At 53.3% G+C, this 26591-nt stretch overlaps 9 protein-coding genes across 9 annotated transcripts; 5 read left to right on the forward strand and 4 right to left on the reverse strand.

Annotated features, from left to right (window-relative positions):
• Positions 1 to 2465: 2465 nt before the first annotated feature.
• Positions 2466 to 3789, forward strand: DACRYDRAFT_24281 (uncharacterized protein; the record flags this gene model as incomplete). Its single annotated transcript, XM_040773623.1, has 2 exons — positions 2466 to 3155; positions 3208 to 3789. Coding segments are annotated over exons 1-2 (790 nt in total), but the record flags the coding sequence as incomplete, so codon positions are not given.
• A 946-nt stretch (positions 3790 to 4735) lies between these two features.
• Positions 4736 to 7899, forward strand: DACRYDRAFT_24282 (uncharacterized protein). The gene is made up of 7 exons (XM_040773624.1): positions 4736 to 4846; positions 4901 to 5107; positions 5163 to 5168; positions 5224 to 5409; positions 5461 to 5699; positions 5750 to 6548; positions 6599 to 7899. Exons 1-7 carry the CDS (start codon positions 4781 to 4783, stop codon positions 7781 to 7783), a joined length of 2688 nt encoding a protein of 895 aa, XP_040625591.1. The 5' UTR covers positions 4736 to 4780; the 3' UTR covers positions 7784 to 7899.
• Positions 7900 to 7920: 21 nt separating this feature from the next.
• Positions 7921 to 9553, reverse strand: DACRYDRAFT_118498 (SNF5-domain-containing protein; the record flags this gene model as incomplete). The annotated part of the gene is made up of 3 exons (XM_040770588.1): positions 7921 to 8420; positions 8468 to 8774; positions 8829 to 9553. The coding sequence occupies 3 exons, from the start codon at positions 9551 to 9553 to the stop codon at positions 8001 to 8003; spliced, it is 1452 nt and encodes a 483-aa protein (XP_040625592.1). The 3' UTR covers positions 7921 to 8000.
• A 165-nt stretch (positions 9554 to 9718) lies between these two features.
• On the reverse strand, positions 9719 to 11939 carry DACRYDRAFT_110598 (APC amino acid permease; the record flags this gene model as incomplete). Its single annotated transcript, XM_040769086.1, has 13 exons — positions 9719 to 9933; positions 9979 to 10033; positions 10080 to 10216; positions 10265 to 10553; positions 10605 to 10861; positions 10911 to 11002; positions 11053 to 11154; positions 11204 to 11327; positions 11377 to 11443; positions 11492 to 11627; positions 11679 to 11717; positions 11765 to 11772; positions 11820 to 11939. The coding sequence occupies 13 exons, from the start codon at positions 11937 to 11939 to the stop codon at positions 9719 to 9721; spliced, it is 1641 nt and encodes a 546-aa protein (XP_040625593.1).
• Positions 11940 to 12734: 795 nt separating this feature from the next.
• Positions 12735 to 14005, forward strand: DACRYDRAFT_110599 (uncharacterized protein; the record flags this gene model as incomplete). The annotated part of the gene is made up of 5 exons (XM_040769087.1): positions 12735 to 12831; positions 12884 to 13112; positions 13164 to 13222; positions 13278 to 13369; positions 13418 to 14005. The coding sequence occupies 5 exons, from the start codon at positions 12735 to 12737 to the stop codon at positions 14003 to 14005; spliced, it is 1065 nt and encodes a 354-aa protein (XP_040625594.1).
• Positions 14006 to 16472: 2467 nt separating this feature from the next.
• Positions 16473 to 17408, reverse strand: DACRYDRAFT_83224 (Fcf2-domain-containing protein; the record flags this gene model as incomplete). The annotated part of the gene is made up of 2 exons (XM_040776618.1): positions 16473 to 17049; positions 17101 to 17408. 2 exons carry the CDS (start codon positions 17406 to 17408, stop codon positions 16473 to 16475), a joined length of 885 nt encoding a protein of 294 aa, XP_040625595.1.
• Positions 17409 to 17643: 235 nt separating this feature from the next.
• DACRYDRAFT_110601 (uncharacterized protein) lies at positions 17644 to 19833 on the forward strand (the record flags this gene model as incomplete). The annotated part of the gene is made up of 5 exons (XM_040769088.1): positions 17644 to 17773; positions 17826 to 18273; positions 18321 to 18488; positions 18541 to 19527; positions 19575 to 19833. 5 exons carry the CDS (start codon positions 17644 to 17646, stop codon positions 19831 to 19833), a joined length of 1992 nt encoding a protein of 663 aa, XP_040625596.1.
• A 558-nt stretch (positions 19834 to 20391) lies between these two features.
• Positions 20392 to 23836, forward strand: DACRYDRAFT_110602 (uncharacterized protein; the record flags this gene model as incomplete). Its single annotated transcript, XM_040769089.1, has 4 exons — positions 20392 to 20598; positions 20724 to 21899; positions 21952 to 22397; positions 22450 to 23836. 4 exons carry the CDS (start codon positions 20392 to 20394, stop codon positions 23834 to 23836), a joined length of 3216 nt encoding a protein of 1071 aa, XP_040625597.1.
• A 263-nt stretch (positions 23837 to 24099) lies between these two features.
• DACRYDRAFT_17883 (uncharacterized protein) lies at positions 24100 to 25156 on the reverse strand (the record flags this gene model as incomplete). The annotated part of the gene is made up of 5 exons (XM_040771315.1): positions 24100 to 24393; positions 24438 to 24488; positions 24539 to 24655; positions 24852 to 24963; positions 25017 to 25156. 5 exons carry the CDS (start codon positions 25154 to 25156, stop codon positions 24100 to 24102), a joined length of 714 nt encoding a protein of 237 aa, XP_040625598.1.
• Between the last annotated feature and the right edge of the window lie 1435 nt (positions 25157 to 26591).

Genomic DNA, 26591 nt, shown 5'->3' on the forward strand with positions numbered 1-26591 from the left:
TAGACTCTTGGCACTCTTAGGTGAGCAGACTTAGTCAGCCTGTGTTGCCCTAACAGGAAGAGATGGTGGTGAAGAGAGAAATGTCTGTTGCCTCTTGAGGTGGGAAATGTTAATGCTGTGGACAGGTTAAAATGGGAAGTAGACATTAGTTAGGATTTACACACCTGGAGATTGTTGGGACTATTATTAATAATTATTACAGAGATGGTGTTGAGGAATCAGGCAGTCATCTGAGGACTGTGCAGGGAGTTATTGTATGGAAAGGGCAAGCAGTAAGGGACCCTCCTGGTTGCCGGAGACCCTGTCAGGGGTTATTCACATGGTCCTGGATTTTCCTGGATTTCGGCAGGGCCCGGGGTGGCCGTGTACAACGAGGGGGTTCGGTGCGGAGTTGAGATCGGCCGTGACTTTGCAAATTATAGCGCAGGCATGTCTCGTTGTTTATAGCTTGTGGGAGTACTCGCCGGGAAGGTCAGACCCAGCAGTAGCACCGCCGACAGACACATCTCGATTACATTCCTCAGCCATATGCATCCAGACCAGCCACAGCACGCCCACCTCGAGGCCCAAGACCGAAAAACAACTCGAATCCCAACGCTGATGAATCAAACGTCTTCCTTACCTCATCCTCCCCTCCCTTAAGCGCCCAAACACCGCCGAGCCCGTTACTCCGGGCTGCCGAGTACGCCTCCTACATCGTCTTCCTCCAGATTCTGAAGTGGACCGGTCCTAATTGGGAATTGATCCCGCACATGCCCGAGGATGATGCTGAACACCAATCATGTGATTTGTGTCACGCACGTTCGCGCCTTCTCTTGGTGCTGTCCTAGCGACAGATGGCGCTAGAAAGGACACGTGTTGGAACTCGTGTATACTCGTGTGGAATTCTAGGAATTGGAGTGCTGGAATATGGAATTGCATTGCCGTAATACTGGAAAGTTAGCAGGTCGGCGTGGTTCGTGCAAGGAAGTAGAGTGTTGGAATATTTGGGAAATTGTCAGAGCATCGGCCCGATGCTTCTGTGACCCCTGTTGCTGTGCCTCCTTCGCTTTCTTTCTTTCTTTCCTGCCAAACAAAGCGAGGCCGTGCGCCGGAAAACACGGTCGTTAACTCCAACACCGCTGTCATTCTTCATCTTTCATCTTCACCTTCATCTGTTGCGCCTGCAGTGCTACAGTGCCCCTCTTCCAGGTGGTCATAACCCGTCAAACAAGAGCCTCCTATCCAACGTGCTCTCACTCTCGTTTCTTCATCAACTAGCAGGATTCCCGTGCTTGTTTGTACATACCCATACGTGCCTGACCCCTGGTTCTTTCTGTTCACTCTTCCGGTACTGGTCTAACTATCAACTCCCATGTCCCGCCTATCTCCGGACATGCGTGCAGAAGCACCCTCACCCTCGCCCTCAGCTCATCCAGAGCCTCCATCACAGGTGCGTCCCACCCGTACATATCACACGGGCGCTTATCCGTCCTTTCTCGTCTTCCCTAGAACACGCGCACAGGAGGCGACGCCTTCGAGCTCTACGGCATAGGATCCGGGTTCCCAGGCCAAGCATATGCAGGCACGCACCTCCGTGTCCCGCCTGCGCCGTTTGTCCCCCCTCCCCCTCCTCAAGGCGAGATGTCGGCGGGACAGCTCCAGCCGCCTAGGTCCACTGGCGCCGGGGCGAGGCGGCATAAGTCTAGTCATGCGAGGAGGATCGTACGTCTTCCCCGTGAGTGATGTGCGTGTGACTGACTCGCAACCGGGATTCGAGCAGGCAAAGGCATGTGCTCCATTTTTCCCTTCTTGCCCTTTGCTCATGCTCATGCGCACTAGTCTCCCGGAGAGACGAAACGCTTCTTAGAGGGTGACTCTGGGGCGAGCATACGCGAGCTTCCCCTGAGCCAGAGACACAGGGATTGGAAGCTCTGGTCCGTGTATGTTAAGGAAGCGATGGAGCGGGACCACGAGCTCACGCAGGACTGGGACGAGGATATGGACGTCTTGCTTATTTTCGTAGGCTGCTCCTGTGCCCCGCACTTGACGAGTGAGGCTGACGCACACCAGGCAGGCTTGTTTTCCTCAGTGGTCACTTCATTCCTGTCTCAGAACGCGATCAATAACCTTTCTCCGCCACTCGATTCGTATGCGCTCAACGTTTCCCTCTACCAGCTGGGCGGGGGGGCGCCGATCAACTTCACATCTGACTGTTCGAACTACGCCCTCGAGAGCCCGTATAACCCTGCATGTTTTACCGCCGCTTGGCAGGATCAGCTCGTCAATGGGTTCTGGTTCGCTGCGCTCACGTTTAGGTACGTGTATGCTCCTGGTCCGAGGCAGTTACTTATTGCCGAAAAAGTTTGTCCGCAGCTCTACTGGCCATGTTGTCCAAAACCTGGATACGCGAGTACTCTTCCGGCCTTGCCCAGATCCCCTACGACCAAGCCAGACAGCGGCAGTACCGGTATGCAGGGCAAAAGCGCTGGAAGCTCGGGGCATTAATCAACTCCCTCATGATGCTGCTCCATATTTCCGTCTTCCTCTTCTTTGCAGGAGTGATCGTTTTCCTCGGAGAGACGGACAACGGTGGCCCGGTCTTTAAAGCCATCTCCACTCTGTTCGCAGCGACGCTCACGATCTACGCGGTCATCTCCTCCCTCCCCCTTATCTTCCCAGACTGCCCATACCGCTTCCCGCCAATGAAAGTCTTCCGTGTCTGGATACTGCAGAAGATGCACAAGCGCTGGCGGGGGAAAGCGACTTTCCGCGAACAGGAACTGGGCGTCATCGAGCAGGATACGGCGGTGGTCGAGGCGTCTGCCCTTGCCTGGCTGTTGAAAGTCTCGGAAACGTCGGAGGAGAAGGACGATGTAGAGGACGCGGCGCTCGCTGCGATGGACCAGCTTACGCAGAGCAACGAGCAGCGGAACGCTATGCTCCGTGAAGGGATCTTGCATACGTTATATCGGTTGTTCATGGACTGCGAGGAGGACGAGGAGAACCGCATGGTTAGGATCTTACCTGCTATCGAGGCGCTGTGGAAGTCGGACGAGACTACCCCCGGAACGCAGTATACGGCCAAAGAGCGCGTGCCGTCAGATGATCTGCACATCGCTTTCTACAACAAGCTGGTCGAGGTTTTGGAGACGTCGCAGAGTCAACGATTGCTGGTAAGTACATCTATGCGTTTGCGCATGCTGGCTAAATCGCTCTTGGTATTAGGGTGCAGCGATCCAACTACCCAAACAGTTCTCTGGATACCCAGTTGCCGAATGGCCTATCGCCTCGCGATTATCGATTCCCAAGATGATTGACCAGCTCGAGAACGACAGATTCAACACCGAGGGCGGGCTGACCGCGGCGCTTAATCTCATCACCAGAGTCTTCCGTTTCAGTCGTGCGGGGATGGTCAAACGCGCCCATCGAAGTATCACTCAAGAAGACCTTCGACGGTCGATCCCCTGCATCTCGGAAATATTGATCCTTTCTCATTCTCCTGTTGTCACTACGAGCGCCCTTGCGGTTATTGACGAGATCTACGAATTCTTGGATCACAGCCTCGATACCCGGGCGCCGTCCGGATGGCTTCGGGAGAACACGAGCCTCTTCCTCGGCCAGAAGGGGTTGTTGACTGCGCTGCTCTCCCAGCTGTCGGTACACTCCAGCTGCCCTGATCCAGAGAAGATGCTCGTGCGCCAGGTCATCGACTACGTCCTCCGGGAGAGAGAAATCCGAGAAGACTGCCTATCTTGGGTTATCGCGCAAGATTACCTCAAGGCAGTCACCGACGACCTGAGGAACTTTGTCTGGAAGTCGGACATGAATGTCGACATTATCACCCCCGTCTATCTGTGGGATCAGCTCTCGCAAGAAGGTCGATTTACAGAACACCTGCGCAAGTTCATGGAGGCAGGCTCGATCGAAGCGCTCGCGGCGTATTTCAGCCGAGATCAAAACCCGGTTCCGAATGCAGACGTGTATGCTGGCATCCTCCGACGACTCCTGCGACTCGTCAATGGCTCGTACAGCACAGTGATACGGGAGAGCAGACTGATGGAACTGATGGCCCAGCGATGCCCTCGGATCTTACCGGAGCACCTCCGTACGGATTCACAGCAGGACTTGGCGAGTCAGATGGATCTCGTCAGGGAGTACTTGCGGACGGGCCTACTGGATCCCAGGCTGGAGCCGCCGGTGCAGATCCATATTGAGGACGAGGATGATATGGACGTGGAAAGCAGTCAGGAGGACGAGAGCGGGAAGTTCCTTCCACCAGATATCACTCTTGAGTAAGATCAAATTATACCAGAGACGGTTTATCATGGGTGTATTTGTAACGGCAGAAGACTGATAGGTTCGAATATTTAATGATTATCAGGGCGTTTTGCATACACATGGGCTTAGGATCCAAACAAGCGGGATCGATGCTCTGAACACCAGGTCCAGTTCGTCTTATATCCACTGCAGCCCATTCGGTGACAACGAGTCATTAAGAGAACAAACAGACGCATTCCCGCTCCTTGTGGTGGGATGGTGACAGCTCAGCAAGAAAGGGGGTTTCCGGACACTGCCACAACAAACGTGAGACCTGCTCCGCGTGGGCAATTGATGGGTTTGCGCTCAGCCTAATCCCGGTTCTTGACAGAGGCGCTTATTGTCGTTAGGATGAGAACCTCAAATAGGCCCTGCTGGACACCTCTGAGGAGGTGTATGAGTTGCTTAACGACTCGACGTGCAGAACCCAAGTTTCGTTCTGTGCAAAGAAGACGATCTCCCTTCTTCTACGACTCTAACTATGGCGCTAAACTTTGGCGCTGGTGCTCGCCGGCTGCCCGTACCCCCTGCCTACTCACAGCAGCAGGTGAGTAATTCATGGAATTTCCCCCGTTCTTGCTCTGTTCTGAGCTGCATGCAGAATCCTCATACCATTGACGCATTTGAAGTGTACGGCTTAGGCAATGCGGGTGTCGGGTATGGGGGCATCGGTTACGCCGGGGGTCATATTCAGCAACTGGCTGGGCAATCAAACCTCCGATCTCATCGCCCAAGCGGTGTCCCGAATGAGGGTGGCACGCTTCATAGGAGAACACGCAGAGTTTATCCAGCCACGGAAAACATTGTGGTGTGTCTGATAATTCACCCTGGCGCTCCTCTCGGCTCAACCACTGAAATTTTAGAGAAACGCAAGTATTCATCATTCCTTCTCATCAAGTCTCTATATAACAAGTTCTTCTTAAGGAGTCACCCGTGGACGAAAAGACATTCCTTGACGCAGATGATGTATCCTCTACCATTCGAGAGATCCCTCTGGCTGAAAGACAACGGGACTGGAGGATATGGCCCATCTATGTCAAAGAAGCGACTGAGAGGGACATGAAGCTTGCCAAAGACTGGAACGAAGACATGGACGTCCTACTAATCTTTGTGCGAATTTCGGTTGTGATCCGTCTCTGTCGGCTGATCGGGGGGTAATAGGCAGGCTTGTTCTCCGCCGTCGTCACTTCTTTTCTCTCACAGAACGCAATTAGCAATCTTCAAACTCCATATGATCAATACACCGCGGCGATTGCACTTCAGCAGCTCAGCGGCGTCTCTGTTCAGCTCACAGGGGACTGCTCGAATTCTATAGATCAACAATTCAATTCGTCATGCTTCCAGATCAACTGGCAAGATCAGATGGTCAATGGATTCTGGTTTGCAGCTCTGACATTCAGGTATGTCAGACAAATAGATATAACCAAGCCTTCGTTGATTCATCTTGTAGTCTTTCCGCTGCCCTGCTGGCCATGTTGTCCAAGACCTGGATTCGGGAATACTCGTCGGGATTGGCCGCAGTTCCGTATGATCAGGCGCGTCAGCGGCAATATCGCTTCACTGGCCAGAAGACATGGAAATTTGGAGCAGTACTCAATTCACTCTTGACATTGCTTCATATCTCCGTGTTTCTCTTCTTTGCTGGTCTCATCGTCTTCCTGGAAGAACTGGATATTACGGTATTTCAAGCGACCACGACTCTATTCGCGGTAGTCTTGGCTCTGTATGCCGTCGTCTCAGCTCTTCCCCTCTTGTTCCCTGACTGCCCATTCCGCTTCCCGTTGATGAAGATACTGCGCGTCTGGCTGCTACAAAAGATCCGATCCAGACGGCAGCAAACGTCGTTCCGCGATCAAGAGCTGGCGAAGATCGAACAAGACTCGTCCGGGATCGAGGCACGTGCCCTTGCCTGGCTTTTGCAGATCTCCGAGATGTCTAGCGAGAAGGAAGATGTGGAAGAAGCCGCTCTGGCTGCCCTGAAGCACTTGACTCAGAACGAAGAGCAAGCCAAGGCGATGCTGAAGGAAGGAACCTTACCCACGCTATACCGCCTGTTCATGGACTGCACTGACGAGGAGGACGAACGCACTGTGCGTGTCATGCGGGCGATCGATGCACTGTGGAGGTCAAATGCCATGGTATCATGGATCAGTAGCAAGGATCGCCGCGCTCCATTGTCTGATCTGCATGTCGCCTTCTTCGCCAAACTCGTTAATCTCTTGGAAACCTCGGACAAACACCGCATTGTGGTCTGTCTATCTGAATCCCATATGAATATTTCTCATTCAAAGTAACGTAGGAAGCTGCTGTTCAACTTCCCAACCAGACCGCGGGTTTTCGACACGCCACATCCCCTATTGTAGCTCAAGTGTCCATCCCAAAACTGATTGACCAACTAGAGAACGATCGGTTCGCCACCGTAGAGAGCATCATGGCTGCCTTGAACTTGATTTCCCGAATCTTCTGCTTCAGCAGAAATGAACAGAGCGGCCGAACGATTACGAACGAAGACTTACGACGCACAATTCCGTGTGTCGCCGAGAGTCTCCACCGTGCACCTTCACAAGAAGTGACGTCGAGTGCTCTTGAAATTGTGGAAGAGATTTTCCAGCTTTTTAGCTACTCTGTCTCGCGTTTGCGCATATCTGAGTGGCTGGAGAAGAACCTCGCTCTGATTGTGGACGAAGAAATCGGGCTTCTTGGCGCGCTGCTCGCCCAGCTAGGCAAGAAGACGTTATCCAAAACGGAGAAGACGCTGGTGCGACAGTTTTCCTCATACCTCATGTCCTTCCAGGCCATCCGCAGAACCGGCGTGCCCAAATTGGTGTCACACGGTTACCTCGTATACATCACCCACGACTTGCAGCGTTTCTCACTCCAGCGGGACGAAGTGAGCGACACGAGCCCTGTGGACCTATTCAACCAAGTATCCAAAGAAGGCAACTTCACCGATGCCGCGCTAAAGGACAGGTTCCTTCAAGCAGGATCGATCGAGTCTCTTGCCACCTACTTCAGCCGGGAACCACGCAACCCCGACCCCGGTGCAGATGTATTCGCCGGTCTCCTGCGTCGCCTCCTCCGGCTGGTCAACGGCCCGCATAAAACGAGGCTGCAGCAAACACGCATCATGGAGATCCTCATTGCTAGGTGTCCCAGCATCCCTGAGGAGCCAGAGAGGAGGGACGAAGACGATGATGACCTCCTGCGACAGATGGACCTCGTGCGCGGCTTCTTAGCGGACGGGACGCTAGATCCTGGCTGTGTACCCCCGGTTCAGATAGATGAAGAGAACATCGAGGAGGAGCCGGAACTGGAGCTGGAGGACCCAAATTTAGAGGAAGCCCACATCCAGCAAGAAGGGCTGGAGTATCGTGTCCTGGAGGAAGGACTTCCTACGGTGGGGTCGCCGTATGAGCTGCACCCACCAATGGTCGGGTACCCGGAAGATGGGCCGCAAGTCGGCTCGCCGTATGAGCCACAGTAGGCTCTCTTTGGTTCTGGATAGCATGGTATCAGCTTGGGATTCCTTGTTTGTTCTTTTGATGATATGTATCCCCCTATTGCGCTTCGTCGCACGCCTCTCAAATCTCTTGTACTACCCTCACAGCCTTCTGTGCCACTCCACTCGTAGTATTGACGCTCTCGGGAGCCGCACAGATATTACCCAAATGATACAGTACAGTACCGCAACCCCATACAAGCTACCTCCGTCTCCTGACCGGTAACTGCCTTGCCGTCTCCCTCCGCAACCTCCGGATCGCTCTCTCCCTCTCTCCCTCCCTCCGCTCAAGCTCTTCCTCACTCAGCACTTCCAGCCTAGGCGTACCCCCGCTGACCCAGCCATGAGGGGGCACCTCCCTCCATATCCCTACTCCTTCTTTCGGTCGTGCCCTACTTTGCGGCACACCACCAAGGACGCCCGAATCTATTGCGTCCTTCTTCCTTCTTAGGAGTTCTTCGGTCAGTGCATGCGCTATGAGAGGGGTGGATGAGGTAGGAAGGGAGAGGTCGGAGGCTAGCGTGTGTGCTAGAGCGGATGGGGAGAGGACGTCGGAGCTGGAGGGATCGAGCGAGTACTCGATCGTATCCATCAAATGGTACGCAGCGATCTGCACGTCAAGCTGTCTTCCTGTCAGCTTAGTGCCTCAGTTCACCTGAAAACACTCACGTTCAACAGCACTCTGCAGTCCGGTCCTTCCTCGTCATCTTCCTCTACCTCGTCTTCGCCAAACGTGGCAATCCCTTCGTTGTCCTCTATCTGCGCGCGGATCATTGCGACCACCTGATCAGCATAGCTAAGGGGCACGTCGATTTCGGACAGGAACTGGTGGGCGAAGGCTTCTGGCTGGAGATGCGATTCGTACAGATTCCAGAGGAAACAGTCCCTAATGCGGTGGGTGGTGGTATCGAACTCGACGCGGATGGGGATGAGGCATTCGCGCGTGGAGGAGTTTTTGTCTATCGCCTCTTGTGTTCTGCGCAGAATGGTTATCAGGATCGTCCCCAAATTAGGGATTATCGCGACTCACATATGAGGAACAGGCATGAGGGACACGGGAGTTTTGGAGATGTACTTTTTCGGCGGAGGCTCGCCTAGCCACGTCCGATCTAGTTCAGTCGACTCTTTCTTCGCAGCAGTCTTTGCACCCGCTCCGCCAGCAACAGGCACCGACGCGCCTTCACCGGCATACTCGCTCCCCTCTTCTTCTGGCTCTTCCTCTTCCTCGTCTGACTCGCTAAAGGAATCAAGCTCGGCGTAGTTGATCGCTTTGCCTCGCCTGCTCCTGCCTCCATCGGCAGGTACAGCAACGAAGGTGTTGGTGCCACTAGTTGTAGGAGCAGGAGGTGCGAGATGCAAAGGCTGGACGAGCAGTGTACTACCAGTTCGGAGGCGCGACGGGAATGTAGTTTGTAGCGCCTGTTTTTGTGGGCGAGGAATACGCGGGTTCGGGCCAGGAAGGGGAGGGAGCGTTTGGGCCGTAGGCTGGGTGTACTGGGCTGCGCCTGACTGCTGTGCAGGGGCAATTGCTACAGGTGTAGCTGAAGCAGAATGTGCGCTCGCCGTCCTCGCATACGGCTGGTAGCGCGTCGGTGTTCCCTGTGGCGCTGGGGATACAGCATGTGACGCCGGTCTGCTGCGTGTTGAACGCCGTATTGGCCCTATAGATGGTGTGATCGTCCCCGCTAGTTGGAGTGAAGACTTTGATGGCTGCGGGACGGGTGCATGATGGCTGAGAGGAGTAGAGACGGACATGGTCGTTCAGTTGCAAGGGAACGGTCGTTTGATGAGCGGTGAACATTTATTATTTCATATTCATTCAACGCGCATCTGTTTCCGCGGAATCAGTTACGCGTCGAGCGCTAATCCAAATCTTATTTGGTGTCCTTCTAACTTTACTGTATACAATCACCACGTACTCTATTCAACTCCACCAACAGCCTGAACTGCAACTTCCCCTCCAGCGTCCTTCTTCCCCTCAGAAGACGTCGAAAGAGTCTCACTTCGCTCTTGGTCCCTAGCAGGCTCAGGGTCGACGTTCGGCACTGGGCCTTTGAACCAGCTATACCCGCCGTACTTAGGAAAGTAGTAGTATGCCAACGACAGGAACAGGATGCCGCCAAGAACGACGACGCCTTGGCACGCGTTAGCCTAGGTTATTGCCCTGGGAAAGAGCGAACAGTAGTTCATATCAGTAGGGTCTGGCCCAGACCCCCCGGGGAATAAGAATATTATCTGAGAACGCGTCAACGCCGTCCATTCAGTGTGGTCTATAACTTACTTCCATAAACGTCATATAAGCCACAGCAACTACCGCTACCGGTAGTCCAAACCGGCCAAGCGTGAACGGGCCGGGTTGGAAATCGTTCTTGAAAGCGAACCTGCATACAATCGGGACGGACCAGGTGATGTAGTACGCTTTCCCCTCTTCAGCCGTCATACGTACTCTGGCGTAGGAGCACGTACCGACAACAGCGAGAGCAAATATGGCACCTATTGCTGCCGCACCTGCGAATGCCAGTGCACAAAGGGCGATCCCTCCCACGGCACAGAGCAGTACCGCGTTCACGGGCACATGGGTGCGGCTGTTCATCCGCGCCAGATAGGGGGAGAGAGGCAGCGCGCCGTCCCGCGCGAAAGCGAATATCTGCCGGGAGGAAGACATTATTTGGCTACTGCCGATCATGTACTGGCCTATGATGACGAAGGACCATACTGCGAGGGTGCTGCGTTGCCCAAAGCTGTTGTTGAAGATCTACAACGCTTCAGCCTGTGCCTTTGGGAGCGGAAGAAGACGATTGCGTACAGTGGCCATAGGCTGCCCGATCGGGCTGTTGACGATGCTCTCCAGATCAGTACCCATGCAGAAAGCCATAGCGACATTGATCGCCCATCCCAGCGTGCAGCAGGCGAAGACAGCACTGACCATCCCCCACGGCACAGCGATCGCGGCATTCGATGCCTCCTCGCTGATGTGTACGCACCCGTCAAAGCCGCTTACAGACCAGGAAGGGGCAAGCCAGCCTAGCATATAGGCGAAGCCCGGGTTGGACCAGCTGCTTACTGGGAAAGCTGGTTAGAGGCGGCTATGATGGAGGAAGGTACGACGGACGGTTTGTGAAGTTGCCGAAGACGTACGAGGCGGGGTTGCGTAGTTCACTAGGGGTCGCTGCGGGGAGCGCGATGATGACAGCGATTGACAAGCTGAACATAGGATTAGTGAGGTCAGTCTAGTCGAGGGAGAATAAGCTCACGCCAAGTTCACCAAGACGTAGACGCTCTGTAAGCGAGCAAGTACAGCTGTTGCGAGACATGCCAATACTGCCTGCGAAAGGATAATAAGCACCACGACAGCACTGCACGAGATTAGTCCACGCTCAGATTGGGAATGGAACGAGCACTCACAAGGTCTGACCAAGAGTAGTTGTAAAGGTCCCTCCTGAACCGATGGACGCTCCAGCCATAATCATCACTGCGCAACCCCAATCCGCTGATGCGACACCGGCGATGTTGGCGATCGAGTTGGTGTCTGCGCTCGGTACTGAATAGCACTTCACAGGAAGAGAAGATAGACATACATCCGACGATCCAGCACAAAACTGTGCGCCATCTCGGAGAGGAGAAGGAGTAAGTCCAGAAGTACAACTAAACCGTCGTTTAGTACCAGCAAATGGATGTGGCATGTCGACCTACTCCACCAGATGTAGGCGCTCCGCTTCCAAGCTCCGCCAACGCAAGAGCGATCGCCATGATGAAGAAACTGCAGATCGCCCAAGACCATACCATGGACACTGGTCCACCGTAGGGTACAGCATATATCAACACTGATCTAAGAGAAGCCCATGAGACATGTGCGGGAGGACTAAACCAGCGCACGTACGAGAGACTTGATAAACCGCCAATGATACTCAGCGCGATGCTTAACTGGGTTCAATATCGCTCGAGAACGCAAAGACACCCTCTTACCCAAATGTCTGCCAAAAATGGTCAGCATCGCGTGGAGTCATGCTGGTTGACATACCTCTAAAGGCGTAAAAGCCCTTTTGAACTCCTGCTTGTAGCCGAGTGATGCCAACAGTTTTTCGTCAGCAACTCGATGCCGTTCGGCTTCTTTCAGTCCGAGTATTTGCAGTATCGTCATGACAGGACTGTGCAGAAAGACAAGTTAACTGCCACTGCTCCTGCTTCTTATCGCCTATTGAGTTTCGATACTGTATTGATTCTCTAAACCTTCAAGCGACGGTCTGTATGGATCCCGAATTCCAGTAGCATCCAATTTCCAAATGGGGACGAGATATGGTGCATGATAAGTACTCCACGTCGTGTTTTTTTTTCGGTAAGCTGACTGAGAACTGGGTGGCCGATAAGAAGGCTTGATACCATGGGGCGAGGTTGCCAGCACATCATATGTTCGTAGAAATGCCAAAGAAGCGCCAATAGGATCCAACATTCAGAGTACTAGCACAAAAGCACGGAAGTCAGATGCTGACAGTGCTGGGTTGTACAATGGTGTATCGAGGTTCATTCCCGTGGGTAGAAAAGTGCTGTCACTGTGCTTAAAGTCGCTGGGTGATCCAGCTCGGAATGCAGTTCAGATGTGCACATGCTAGATGAAGTTATACGCCCAGCGTTGATCTGAAAGTTGTAGGTATCGTCAATAGTCAAGTTCAGCGTAGAACGAGGACATGCACCCCCATCTTGAGCCCAGCAATCGTATCTTGGAGCTGGCTGGCGCTCTCGCGTCGATGGAGTGAGCGCGTAAGTTTCTCCGATAGACGCGTCTTCATCACGGGACCAGTTACGAGATGCACGTGCTCATAGAGCGCGTCTTCTCTGTCAGATCATCTTGTCCTTCAACACCCGCCGCTCACCATCCACTCGCTGACCTCCCACTGTCTATCCCACGCCATCCTCTTTCTTTCGCTTGCTTGGATAAATGGACGTTGAGACGCCACGCGCGACGCGTGTTGCATCCACAAGCGGATACTCATATGAAGAGAAACAAAGCATCCTCGAGAATCTGGACATTGAAGGTTCGTTATCACAATAATGCACGCGATCTTGTCCCGATATACTTGTTTTCAGTGGCCGACAAGAAACGGCGTTTTGATGATTATCTTGACCGGCTGCTCAAGTCTTTCCTCCTCCGACAGGAGAGCGAGGTGACCCGGATTCCCCGTTCCATCCGGGGGATGACTGTTCGCGAGTTTGGTGAGAAGTACCAGGGCGACATACGGTTCTGTATGGAGGCTATGGCAAGGGAGAGGTTGGGGGAGGAAGGAATGACGGAGATTGATGCGACTGCGAGAAAGAGGTGCGCGCGCTGCAACCATGTGTACAAGACGAAAGTTGATAGGCGAAACAGAAAGAGACAAGAGTTCTCTGCTTCCCAAGATTCCGAAAACACCAAGCCCACTAAGACTCGTATGTTTTTGCTTTCGTCAGATATTTTGATTTCAGCTCATTCACTATCTTGTAGCCCGTCAAGTCCAACCCTCTGCGAAGAAACCTGCTCCGACCCCTGGTCGGACACCCGGAAGAAGGCTATTCAGCAAGCCCGCGCGTTCACCTGTATGCTCCTCCTTCCCACTATTTTGTCATACTAAAATCTCCGTTTAGTTGGCGCCGAAGAATGGCCCTGATGGCTTCCGATCCATCATTTCGTCGACACCTCTGAAGCCCTCTGCATCTGCCCCGCTACTATCCCCGAACAAGAGGGCTCCTCCGCAAACTAAGTCCTCTCTCCGCCCTCCCATGGCACAAACGTTCGACCCATTACTCCCTATCACGCCCGCCTTTCCCCGCAAGATCCAACGGCATGAGAGTCTCCTCTCAATGAACGGTTCCCCGCTGGAGAATCCGTACGTGCTCATGGGACTTGACGTGGAGAGCAGCGGGGAGCACCACTTTCCCGGAGCGTTCGACCCCTCCGGTTTCCATGATAAAGGCAAGAAACGCAGCAGCATCGCTGTGCACCGCCGCGGGCCAAATCCCTCTACTGCTACCGGCTCTCAAAAGGACACGGCACAGGGCTCAGTGTTTCTTAGCGTGCCAACGAAAGACGGCCAGGTGCTCAAGTTCGATCCTCTCCGCGCCCACCCCTCTGAGCTCGAGGCACTTGAGGGTATCACCGACAGTGCTAAGAAGAAGGCGAAGGAGGACATGGTTAAGCTTGTACAACAAACCCTCAGCAAGTGGACGTTGTGACCGCAGACACGCGATCATCCCGATGTAGTTTTGGTATCGTTCTTTCTCCTATCATTTTCGTCGTTTTTGAGTTATCTATGTTGCAATACAGATCACAGTATACCTCTGTGACGTAGTTCGCTTGGCGCATCTCTTGATACATGCGCCCTCGGCACCCGCTGGAAGAACTTTAACGCCCAATGCTATATCAATCGCAACGGAAGATAGACGATTAAGCTCGGTTTCCGTCTTCTTCCTGCTTTCGCTGTTTTTACTGCAAGTCATCTGCCTCCCACGGTCGTCACAAGAAACTTGACGATGTTACTGTTATCCGATCCATGAAGCAGGGCATCTGATTGTATGGGTACGATCACGTTTCTTCGCCTTGGTTTTGCGGCCCCGTCGAGCGTCTACCGGGGTTACCATCATCACCGGGCATAACGCGAGAAAGCATACCTTCAGCATTTCCCGCAGAACACCGCCTCTGGAGATTGTAGCAATTCCAGCATGACTTAAAGCGCCGTCCTTTGGTCTTGAAACAGTCTTTGCCATGTTCCTCACAATAGGTGCACTAATACTCTGGTGGGGTGAAAGTCGACAACACACGTCTGCGGCCACCCGCTCACCAGCGACTCAACCGCAAAGTTGCACGCACTTCATTTCCTCTTGGTATGTATGTACATATGTACAGTACGTGATGGCTTCATCTTTGCGCACATACGGTCAGCCGACGTGCCGCTGCTATTCAGAGAACGCGACTCTCTCACTAATCTTCTTAGATCGAACTTTGAGTCCGCACTTTTCACGATTCATGACCCCCAACCAAGATGTCTTGCGTGTCGCCCTCTGACTCGCACCCGGCATTTTCGCATATGGACAATGCTGGTGGCTTGTTACGCTTATTGCCCACTTGGACCTTGCTGATGTTGGATCTTGAGAGAACGACTCTGTACCTTCTGGACTGCCCGCGAATATTGCTCCGATCTGTGATCATCGTCCTCGCCGGACTCCTAGCACCTCTAGCTCCGCGCTCCACTAGCATGGCGTTTGCGCCGGTGTCTCTTCGCTGTTGACCCTCGATGGAGACCACTACTTACTTGGATTCTTTGCTCTGAGTAATAAGGAGGACGAATAGCGGCGTATCCCCCAAACGAATTGAGGACCGGCGATACTTCAATGACCGCCTTATTCTCCGTGCAATGAGCCACTGCCGGGTGATGGTTCTGTCCTCTAAGTCTGGCTGTACGCCCCCCGCAGCTGATGAGATTGGCTGTACTACCTCCACTCCGACGGGCACATGACGATTGATGGATCTTGTGACCTGATATGCAGTCCATGTTGCACACTTCCTGCTGGATGGGGTCGTAGGAGTTCTCGTTTTAGCTCGGCAACATCTTTCCGTGAGAACAAAGTGCGATGCGGATCACGTTACGCGGAATTCGGCAGATCAACATTGGAACCATTGCATCCCGACATCTTCGGTGTTTCTTCTAGCTGTCCCGACCCTGCAACCAAAAATAGGCAAGGAGCAGCAACTCGATAGTGCGGCTCGCCCACAGTTTACCTGCACATACATGACCCCGGTATTGATGACCTGTGACAGACAAGATATAAAGGCAGTCTAGTTTCTGCCGATATGCTCACAAGCCCAAACCGCGTCACACAGGATCACACAGTATCTACATCATGAAGCTTTCCTACCCTTTGACTCTCGCGGCCATGCTTCTCGCCGGACAAGCCCAAGCGGCTGCTGGTATGTTCTCATAACTATCCCCCTTAACCGTGCTGACTGGCATACACTTGAACGTGAAAGCTGCCCTCTCATGTGCACCCTCGCGTTTTTCCCTGATGCTGACCCTGTGTTCGTCCTGACATGTTAAGTGTGTACGGGAAATGGGATGTCTAACGTCCTAGCAGGCAGGGGGATGCAGCTTTCCAGTTGTGCATTGAAGCTTCCTACAGTGTTTCCAATTACAACACTGGTGGGATCTGTGCGCCATCCTGCGAGGTTGCGTCCAACCCCAGTAAGGGAGATTTCTTCTATTGGTACGATCGAGTTCTGATTGGATAATTAGGTGGCTGGGATTTGATTAGCGTTCAAGGCAATGGTTACACCTGCCTTGACTAGTAAGTGTCTCCCGTACAATGCTTCAAGAGTTTCCTGACGGATTGCTTCCCAGGAGAGATGGCGGACTAGTCGTGTCGACGAAGGACAAGGGATGAAACCTTAGTGCCTCATAAGTAGATGACCTTCATCCCTGTATCAATGAATTCTTCGTTTCCTGGCAATAGTGTGAACGGTTATGACGCTCCCATCAATCCCCAGTCCTGGGCCACAACCTGTTGTAGGGGCGCATTCAATTCCGCAACTCGGGGGACGTGATATGAGTGAGGTATAGACATGTTGAGAGAATATGTGAAATGATCAACATAAGGTGCAATAGACATCCATTGTACAGAAAAAGATGTGCAGACCTCCGTCCCGACATCACCATTTTCTCCTCGCGGCCTTCATCTCTTGCCTTCTCCTGTTCGTTAGCCTTCCTTTCTCCCCCCTCACATGCTGCAAATCCAAGAACTTCCTCTTCGCATATGCCCTCGCCTCCGCATCTTCCACTAGCTCGTCTACAATACTCTTCTTCTTCTCGGCCTTCGTCAGGTTCTTCCTCGATGCTCGCTCGAATGGGCTCTTCGTCTCGACAATCTTTCCCAGCTGAATGTACTTCGGTACATCCTGCTTCATGGCCTCTTTACGGAGGAACGTCTTTGGGTCGAGTGCAGCAGCCAACCGCGCGGCCTCCATCTCTCGCTTGATCTTGGCCAGCTCAGTGCCAGACGGGGAGGGCATATCGAACCAGCCCGGACCTGCGGTTTTCTCACGCAGCTCACGTTTTTGCTTTTTGCTGAGCCGCTCGGGTTCAATGTCTGCCTTGCGTTTCTGCGTGGCTTTCGAAAGTCGTTCGGCGCCAGGGTCTGCAACGAGCTTTGGGGCATCGGTCTTAGATGTAGGGGTTGTGAAGTATGGCTTGGGGGCGAGAGTGCCAGCATCAATTTTTGGTAACGGTCTATATGGCGTGAGAAGCCTCGAAATAAATAAAAGGAGGAGTCTGGCGTACCGATCATCAGATACTTTGATGACATCCTCCTGCAGGGCAGCCTTCTCCGCCAGGCGTTGCCGTTGCCTTTCTCTTGCTTTGTCCAACAGGGCGTTCAGCCGCTCAGAGGTAATAGAGTCATCGCTTTCTTCCCCTGATCCATCCTCATCATCTTCATCATCGCTCTCGCTCTCCTCAGTGTCATCTTCGGATGCATCGCCGTCATTGCCGTCGTCACCGTTCTCTACGTCGTCCTCACCCGAATCAAGCAACTGGACAACATCGTTATTATCTGCGGTCTGCGGGTTGACATTCGACGGTCCAGACATTTGCACGGAAGCGGCGGCGGCAACAACAGTAACAGGCATATTCGAGTCTCGATCAATGCTCAACAGGTTGCTCAAGGCTGGACAGGATTTCGATCCAAGCAAAAATCACAAGCGCCCAATAATTTGTTTCCGTTACTGAGCGCCCTGTGTTCGGTTTTTGGCCAGGGTCTGAAATTTCCCAATCCTCTCACGACCTCCCCTGAGTATACCCCACAAGACAAAATTCAACACTAAAATGGCCCAGAGAAAAGTCAAGAGCGGAGGGCTTGAGAAAAAGGAACCTTCAAAGGAGATTGACCGGCGAAAGTCGAAAATTCGGGCTCCGGTGACGCATGAGGACTTGGGGTTGGATGAAGAGGAGACCTGTATGTTTTTTGTTCTGTGTAGCGAAGATGAGGTTTCTGACAGAGTCGATAGGGCACAAGGATAAAGACAAAATTCTACTGGAGAATGACAGGGTGGACGAAGATACCGAGGATGAAGAAGTTTTCGCCCTGAAGGGAATCTCAGATTGTGAGGACGAAGGCGATCTCGAGGAGGAAGAAGCTGAAGAAGACCAGGACGAAGAACTTGCTGCACCACCTCCGAGGAAGTCAGCAAAATCCAAGTCCAACGCTAAATCTACGGTCCAAGATGCTGGCCTGTCATCCGAATCTGAAGACGAAGACGAGTCAGAAGAAGAGACGTGGGGCACGAAGAAGTCTGCTTATTACACAGTCCCTGGGGAGGACGAGGAGACTGAAGACGAGGAAGCACGAGCACTCGAAACTGCTGAGGCAAAAAGATTACAGCGCAAAGCTAGAGAGGGGTTGGAAGAGGATGATTTCGGACTAGGAGGGGTAGAGGATGAACTAGAGGAGGTTGAGTGAGTCTTGTTCTGCATTAAAATAAGTTAGGACTGAACACTAGTAGCGCGGCGATGGAAGAGCCTGCTCCGGTGGAGAAAAAACAGGAGCTGCCGAAGGATAAGGAGGGTTTGAAGCGACATCTGGAGCTCCATTCGCCGGAGACGCTCGCGCTTGCCAGGGAATGGGGAGACATAGTCTACCGAATTGGGGAGATCAAGAAGCTCATTGAAAAGTACGTACTATATGAACTTTCAAATTGACTACATGCTGATTTGATTTTCTAGTCAACCGGCGGACACGGAGCCCGATTTACTGGGTATCATGCACTCGCATTATCAAGTACTCTTAACATATGCCACTACGCTTGCCTTCTACTTACACCTCCGCGCCACCCCATCTCACGCGACTTCCCCCTCCCCTCTCTCTGATCATCCCGTTCTCGACAGGCTCCTCGAGCTCAAGCAGTTCCTGCACGTTATGGAGAGCTACAACTTTGCCGCTGATGACCCTCTGCGGACTGGGGAGCTCGAGGATGAAGACGATGAAGAGGGGATGGATGGAGTTTGGGATCTAAAGAAGAGGATGGGGCTCGAGGATGGAGAGCTAGAGGCGCTCTTGAAGGAGACACGGGGTGTAGAGAAGGAACTTGCTGAGGAAGAGGAACCGGTTATGACTAACGGGAAAGTGAAGGCTAAGAGTAAGGCGGACGGAAAACCTAAGTCGAATGGAAAAGAGAAGAAACCAGTCAAGGAGAAGAAGAAGGGCGTATCGTTCGATCTGGTTCAGCCCGAATTTGTCCCATCGGCACGGAAGCGTCCCTCCGCCTCGGTACCAGCCGATGCTTCAGCCGACGACCTTGCGTATGGAGAGGTGACTACTCTCACCGCTGCAGATTTGGCGGACAAGGCTGCGCGCAAGCGTAGCTTACGCTTCCACACTTCGCGCATCGAGAGCGCGGCTGCACGACGCGATGCGGCACGCCGGAACCGGGAGGGCGGGGACGAGGATATCCCGTACAAGGCGCGCAGAAAGGAGGTGGAGCTGCAGGCGAATGCGAGGGCGGAGGCGCGCCTCAAGAAGCGCCAGGAACAGGAAGGGGCCGAGCTCGACGATGAGGAGTGGGGTGAGAGTGATCGGAAGAGGGCGAGGGAGGCTATGCAGCCTGGGGAGGAGGAAGACTATGAGGGCTTGTATGAGGCGGTTGAGAGAGGTCGGAAGAGGAGAAAACTCGAGAAAAAGGAAGCCTATGATGAAGAGAGAGCAGCCGAACGGTACATCATTCCCCACTCTCGCGGACTTTTACTAATGAATTATGTAGATTTATCCCTGACGAGGAAGGCCCCAATGGCCCGCGTTCCCTTACCCGGGCTATCCTCACGAACAGAGGTTTGGCGCCGAAGCGTTCTAAACTGGCTCGTAATCCCCGCGTCAAGAAACGGGTCAAGTTCGAGAAGGCACAGAAGAAACTGGCGAGTCAGAAGGCCGTGTTCAGGGGTGGCCAGGCTGCTCTCGCTGGAGACTACAGTGGAGAGAAGAGTGGTATTAGCAAGAGGCTCGTCAAGAGTGTTAAGCTATGATTGTATTTCATTTCTTCTACCCTCCGAATCGATCTATTAACGTTCTGTTCTTCTTCAGGTAGAGTTCTAGTAATGTCGGAGTTGTTGGCTATTATTGCTTCTCACAAACTTTCGCGTGTGAGGAGGTTGGGGAATGACTAGGTTGGGGAGCCCCTAGGAGAGCAGCTCAGACCATAAGTGGTCACAGCCAGTCGTTCACACTCTTCCCGCAACCACCACCGGACCACACTTCGTCTTGAAGTATTTACTGTGACTTTTCTTTTACGTGTTTTCGCCTCTAACTTTCTGCTAAAGCTTGTTTCGAGGCAAGTTTTCTGTTGGAAGAGTTCTGATTGAGTACAAACCCGAGCGCCTCGGAAGCAACCGCTATAAGACCCAGCTTAAGGGCCGGCTGCCATCGTCCTTCCTGCAGGGACGCGCGTCGCATCCACTGCAAAATAGGGGCTAGTTGTCGAGGTCGTCGTCGGCGGCCCATACAGCAGCTCGACAATATTCACCATAAATCCTCTTCTAAAGCTGTCTACCCGCCGCCCTTCAAAGCTGCCATGCCAGGATGACATGCCCTCGCCGTCCGTACCGCCCATCTCACTCCCGCCGGGCAAGGGTCACGCCGTGCCCCGCGGCGCGGGACAGCGCATCCGAGTCACGAATCGATCACGACTACGAATCTATTATGGCTCTCTCGAGGCCGACTCCGTCATACTGGATGAGGACGGCTCTGGGAACGGGTTCGCAACGGCTGGTGTTGACGCTGAGGATGCCAAAGTAAGTTTGTTTGCCCACTCATCGTGCCGCGTTTTGCTGCAACGTGGAGGCCTCTGATTGGTTCGGAAGCAATTGGCTCGTCGTCGTTTTGCCTCAATCACGTGACTGACTCTCGCCCTTTCCAGGAACACCACTTGCAAGTTGTGCTCTCATTGCAGTCTTTGGAGGGAAGCTGGAGTAATACCATCAAGGAAGAAGAAGGGGAGAAGGACGAAAAAGATGAATCTACAAAAGAACGAGACGTCCGAGCATTTATTCCCGTGCCGGACGCCGCTGGGCTCATCGCCGATCCTGACTACGAACACCTGTATTCTTCAGGATCACCGTGGAAGGACTCGACCGAGTACATTCGCTTCAGCGATACCATCGATGAGACACTAGAATCGGGGTTGAGAGATGGCTATACGTATGATTTAGACGACGGGGACGAGTATTGGATGCAGCGGCACGAGCAAGATCCCGACGGGCACGGCAACCACACCCCAGGGGGCCGAACATCGCGAATGAAAACAAAAACAAAAGAAATCGACATGCCAGCATTAAACATCGAAAAATCAGAATATGAGCTGGCAATGGGCTTGCTAGAGATGTTATGCGATTCTCTTCGTCCAACACTGCATACCGACTTATCGAAAATTCCCGGCCTCTCAGATATGGAGGAACACTTCGTGCACGAGCTAGAGGAGGAGTATTTCGCGACATATGAGGTACCGTCCACCGTGCCAAAGCCCGAACGATTGTGGTCGTTGGTTCGTACACTATATCCGTTCTGGAAAGAACAGAGACTTGCGCGTGGGGGACATCGCATCGTGCCTCAGCTAAACACCGATGAGACACTCGAAGACGATCACTTCGTTTGTTTCCGGAGGCGTGACCCCAAGGCAATTCGACGTACGCGGCGATCTGACACTACGCACATTGAGAAGCTTGCTCGACTCCGGATGGACTTCGAACAACTCGAGGATATTGCGCGGAGCAGTCTAATACGCGAACAAAAGAAGTCTGACCAAGTACTCTCTGAGCAGACTTTGTACGAGGCAAGGAAGCGATTCTCCCATGTCGCTCGTCGTCCAGAAGTCTCCCATCATCCGGATGACGACAAGCTGCTCCTGCCGAACTATCAAGAGCCGAAGCTGCTCGTTCAGCTGCCGACAAAGAAGGTGCACAGGCTCGAAGAAAGTTTGCTCAGGGAGCTCCAAAGACAAAAGACGGTTAACATGAGAGAAGTCGTTGCGGAGCAAACAAAGCAGGCGTACCGTAAAAGGAAGTTGGAGGATGAGGACTACGAGAACCAGATCACTGTTGGTCCCTTGCCTTATCCTCACCGATGTATTTCTAACTTGCTCGAAACAGGCAATCGCACAGCCAAAGATTCAACGCACGGGCATGTACGAGTTTCAATGGGTGTCTCAGGAAGTCAAGACAGACAATATGCCCCTCTCACCTCGCGTTCTCGCTGAACAAGGTACGAACGTGGGATTCCGTGTACGGCGTGGTCGTGGTGGTACGATCCGCTGCGATCGTCTTCTTCCTCGTCATGCTCGGAGACATCTTGCCGAAGGCAAAGGCCTTTTCACCAGGAAGCCCCTTGCCGTAGAGGCTTCCAGCGACTCTCAGAAAGAAGATGTCTCAGACAGCCTACCGGCCCTCTCATCAGACAGTGATCTCACAGCTTCTTCCAGCGATTCTGAGGGTGCAAAGGAGTCCTTTCGGCGATACTTCTTTGGTACAGTTCAAGCCTCGTCAGATCCAGACTTGGTCAAGCAGGGCATACAGGTTGTGGATGACTATGATGTTCAGTATGTCTTCACCCTCAGCGACAAGGTTTCGCATTTCTCACCGCCTTTTCAGGTTCTCAAGACGTCGTGCTCTTCTCCATGACCCCGGCAAGCCCAACCCTCTTCACACGGACAACAGCTACTTCGTTGCTGCACATTCCTTCATTCGAGAAACGCGGACGAAGGAATCGAAAGTTCCGCTTTGGCCTTCCATGAGACCAACTCTCGCTCCTGTTCGCATCTCCGGGCTTAAAGTCGCTATCCCCCAAGCCCCGCAAACTGCCATTGCGTTGCATGCTATCAAGACAACTGCTCCACCGCTGTTGCCAGGTCAGGTACATATGGCGCCGTCAAACGACCGGCATGCCGTGCCCTCGCCAGGAGCCCTTCAGGCAGGCGGACACTCTCAGTCTAATAGTGACCCTCCACAAAGCTCGCATTCAGTCTACCCGCGCAGTGCCAATCCGTCCTCTGCTGTGGGCGAAGCGGTGAGTCCCAGCAAGCCCGGCCCGCCTCCTCCCTCCGCCTCTCCAAAACATGCTGTAGCGAGCAGACCACAACATGGCGAGCATGAGGCTTTGCCACGATATCCTATTCCATCTGCCAATCACACGGGACCTACCAATGGGCTAGGTTTGCAGCTTGGGCCCACGGACTTGAAGCTGGTCACTGCTGCCACTTCGCCTGTCAGCATGTTCCCACAAGCCCAACCGTATGCTGGAACATATAATCAATCGCTCTCGGGGCCCACCATTCGATCCGAAGGCGTGCGTTCTGGCGACCATCAGAGGATGCCGCAGCCCGGAATGCCAGCAGTTCCTCCATACACCGGAATGCCTATGACCAACTATCCCTTGTATCCTCAAAATGCGGGCAATCCTGCAGCAACCGCAGCATACTATGCTCAGACGATGAACGGCCTTGGATTGGCTCCTGGTCAAACGCCACAGGGTCCTTCCATGTTCCACCCTCAGGACTATGGCCGGTATTACACCCAGCTTTGGCAGGCGTATCACGCGATGAATCCAGGTCACGGAAATGGGTCTCCCCATCCCCACCAACCCGGCTCAGGGGAGGTACCTCAGCATTTGCAACATGGATTCCGTCTGAATTCAATGGATCTCCAGAGCTTCGCACAGTATCAATCATCTGGCTTGAACTTGCGGGTCCCTCAAGTTCGTCAAAAGCCAGGATTAAGCTCGGCTGTGCCCATGCAGACCACAACACCAGAAAGACACACGCCGCAGGCATACGTATCTGATCACCCTCCAACTTATCCCACACCGCTCACTCGCCCTCCTTCCGAACCAAGAGATTTGGAATCGTCTCCCTCTGGACCGCGTCGAGGCAGTGACTCTGGCACTGACAACGGCGTTTCTTCTCCGGCAAACCCGTCGACTCTGCCCACGACCCCTATCTCACAGCCCGCTGTCTCGCAGGGCAAGTCGCCAATCGAATAGGCATCATGAATGATATGGACACTGTCTTTGCCATCTACATAAGCGATACCCTGAGAGTAGTACTACTGATTCCATGCAATTGTATCATATTGAACAAGTTCGTTCATGCTGTTTCTTGGAGCTTGTTGGGCATTGAAGAATTACAATCACTATATTATCTCGTGTCTTCACAAGCAAGCACTGTACTTTGTACTAGTGTGCAAGACAACTAGGAAACGAAGTGGAAGGCTGCTTGTCAACGCACATATGTACCTAGACCATTACTACTTCGCCGTCGGAACGTCCTTCTCATCCGGCTCTGCTTTGGTGGCGGCAGCGGTGGGCGCCGCTTCGATCGCCTTGGGTGCTGGTGCCGACATGATTCTGAGCCGATTCTTAGGATCTTTCGCCTCTGCGGTAACCGATTTAATCAGATTCCACATTCCGACCAGCTTGGCGAGGTAGTCGGCCATTGCGTTGTCGCCGGCGTACTCGCTGAGCAGATACAGAAGCTCATCATCCTGTAGGACATCGTGGTTGACTACGGATGTGCAGAAGATATCTGCGCCACCGTCAGTCTGTTTCATGCAAATTATTAAGTGGGGTTCTGACAAGCAATAACATTCTCTTTTTCGCCCATGACGCCCTTGCTGACAAAATTGTAGCGCCATATCTGTCGTTATTAAGCGTCTCGTCTCAGCATTTACGTGCAGTATTTCTCACCTTGACATCAATGCGGATGATAGCATTGTGCTGCATGAAGATGAAGAACTTCTGCTCTTCGTGCTCGCCCGCATGCCCATTGCCAAGAAACACATCAAGGGCGCCGGTCACAAGTGTCTGAGGCCGACGTCAGTATGTCCAAAATACTTGCCGGTTCACATGCCTTGAAGCCTTCCTGGATGTTGTACTGAGTCTGGCCACTGGAGGGGTCTTTCTTTCCGAAGAAGGAATCGACAATCGTACCAATCTTGCCCTTCAACTGATGCCGAAGCAAAATGTCAGCCTGCTCGGCCATCACAAATGAATTATTCACCTCGTTGGAATCCTTGGAGATGTCGACATCGTAAGCACGCTCCCATCGCAAGGCACGGAAACCCGGAATGCCACCACGATGGCTGTTTCTCGGGTCATCAGTCATAAACACACTAGCGGAGGTCAGTCGGAGCAGTCGAGAATAAATGAATCGGAAAAGACTAACGCCTCAAGGTCGGCCTGGTACTTGTCCAGCTTAGCGGTGGCCAGGCGGACAAGGAAAGAGAGCTGTTCCTCCAGTTCCTGCTTGTTTTGCTTGTCCCCAGCAAGGACTGCCTCGCGAGCTGCAGCAAGAGCTTGACCCATTGTTGCGGTTGCCGAGTGATGTTTTCTGAGAGAGATGGGGAGTGAGGTGGGTTGAAAGTTGACGATGAGGCACCCCGGGCAGACAAGCAGTGTATATATAGCCATCCCAAGCGGGAGAAACCCGATGCTGGTCATAGTCGCATCCCTCATGAGCTGTGGTTTGACGTTCGTCCTGGGCGACCCGGCCATCGGGGTTCGCAAAGGCCGGTCCCGGTCTCCTGCGACCGGTTTCTGAAGAGAACATCAATATTTCCAACATCACTGACAATGGGGAGCAAGATCGCTGGGCCGCTCCTAGGCAGCCAGGAGGGGCAACTCCGAAGCCAAAAGGGTCCGCGGGACTGACAAAGAACGAAATTCCAAGGCACGTCGCAGGGGCAGGGCACTGCGCCACGTGTTGCGGCCGTCTCTGAATATCCCGCATGGCCCATCGACTTGGTCCATGGTCGGGTGCGGCGCCGGAGATTGGTGTTGCCGGATGGTGCGCGCCAGGTTTGGAACGTTCCTCGAGGAAAAGAAAAGTGTGGCGGCACAGGGGCTATCAGATAAAGCAGGAATGACGGTGCCCCAGGCAGTCGGTTGAACCAGGTCGCCCAAGTGACATGATCAACACGGTGGCAAGGCACATCCAATTCTATGTCCTTGAAGAACAAGTTCCGGCATAGCAGGCCAACAGCCCGTCCGTCTTCCGCCTAACCTTCGTCACTCACCTGAATCTGTGGTCAGCATTCCTGCAGCACGGGACGGCAGAACACTCGCCCAACTGCAACTGGACATTTTTCCATCCCAACCGCCACACGTTTGTAGCGTGTTGCTTTTCCCAGCCTCTGTGATGGCCCTCCAAAATAGGAGGGGCCCAGGAAGTGACGTGACACATCCCGTCTTCCTATAGGGAATTGGCACCCCTATTTTTATGAGCTGTTGTGAGTTCTGCAGGAGGTCCGGGACAGGACAAGCGAACGGTGTCAGTAGCGGGTACGCAGGAGATCGGCATCGACTCCGCCAGGTCCCACCAGGGGGAATCATCGTACTCAGATCATCTGACCCATTGGACGATGGAGCCTTGGATATATCTGGGCCGACCAAATGCTTCTGCGGGTGAGGCTCCCATCCGGACCCTTGGCTCCTAGCGGGGAAATGAACGATGACGATGAAAGGCACGACGACCACACACCTTGTTCGGAGCGCGGCGTCAGGATGACACCCAGTGTACGGAATAGTGACGAGGGGATCATACCGCAGCCCGTGAACGTCCCAAGGTGGGAACCTCCGAGGCTGTGAACTGTTCCAACCGCGGCGTGAGCATCACATCCGAACCGCGAGGAAAAGAGCCAAACCTTTCTCAGCCAGTTGTTTCTTTGAACAATAACAGCGAAGCATCAAGGTGGTTCTTTCTCTGAAACAGGCGATCCCGTCAACCATGCCGTCCCTCCTC

Source organism: Dacryopinax primogenitus (genome assembly GCF_000292625.1).
Source record: "Dacryopinax primogenitus strain DJM-731 SS1 chromosome Unknown DACRYscaffold_18, whole genome shotgun sequence".
NCBI lineage: Eukaryota > Fungi > Basidiomycota > Dacrymycetes > Dacrymycetales > Dacrymycetaceae > Dacryopinax > Dacryopinax primogenitus.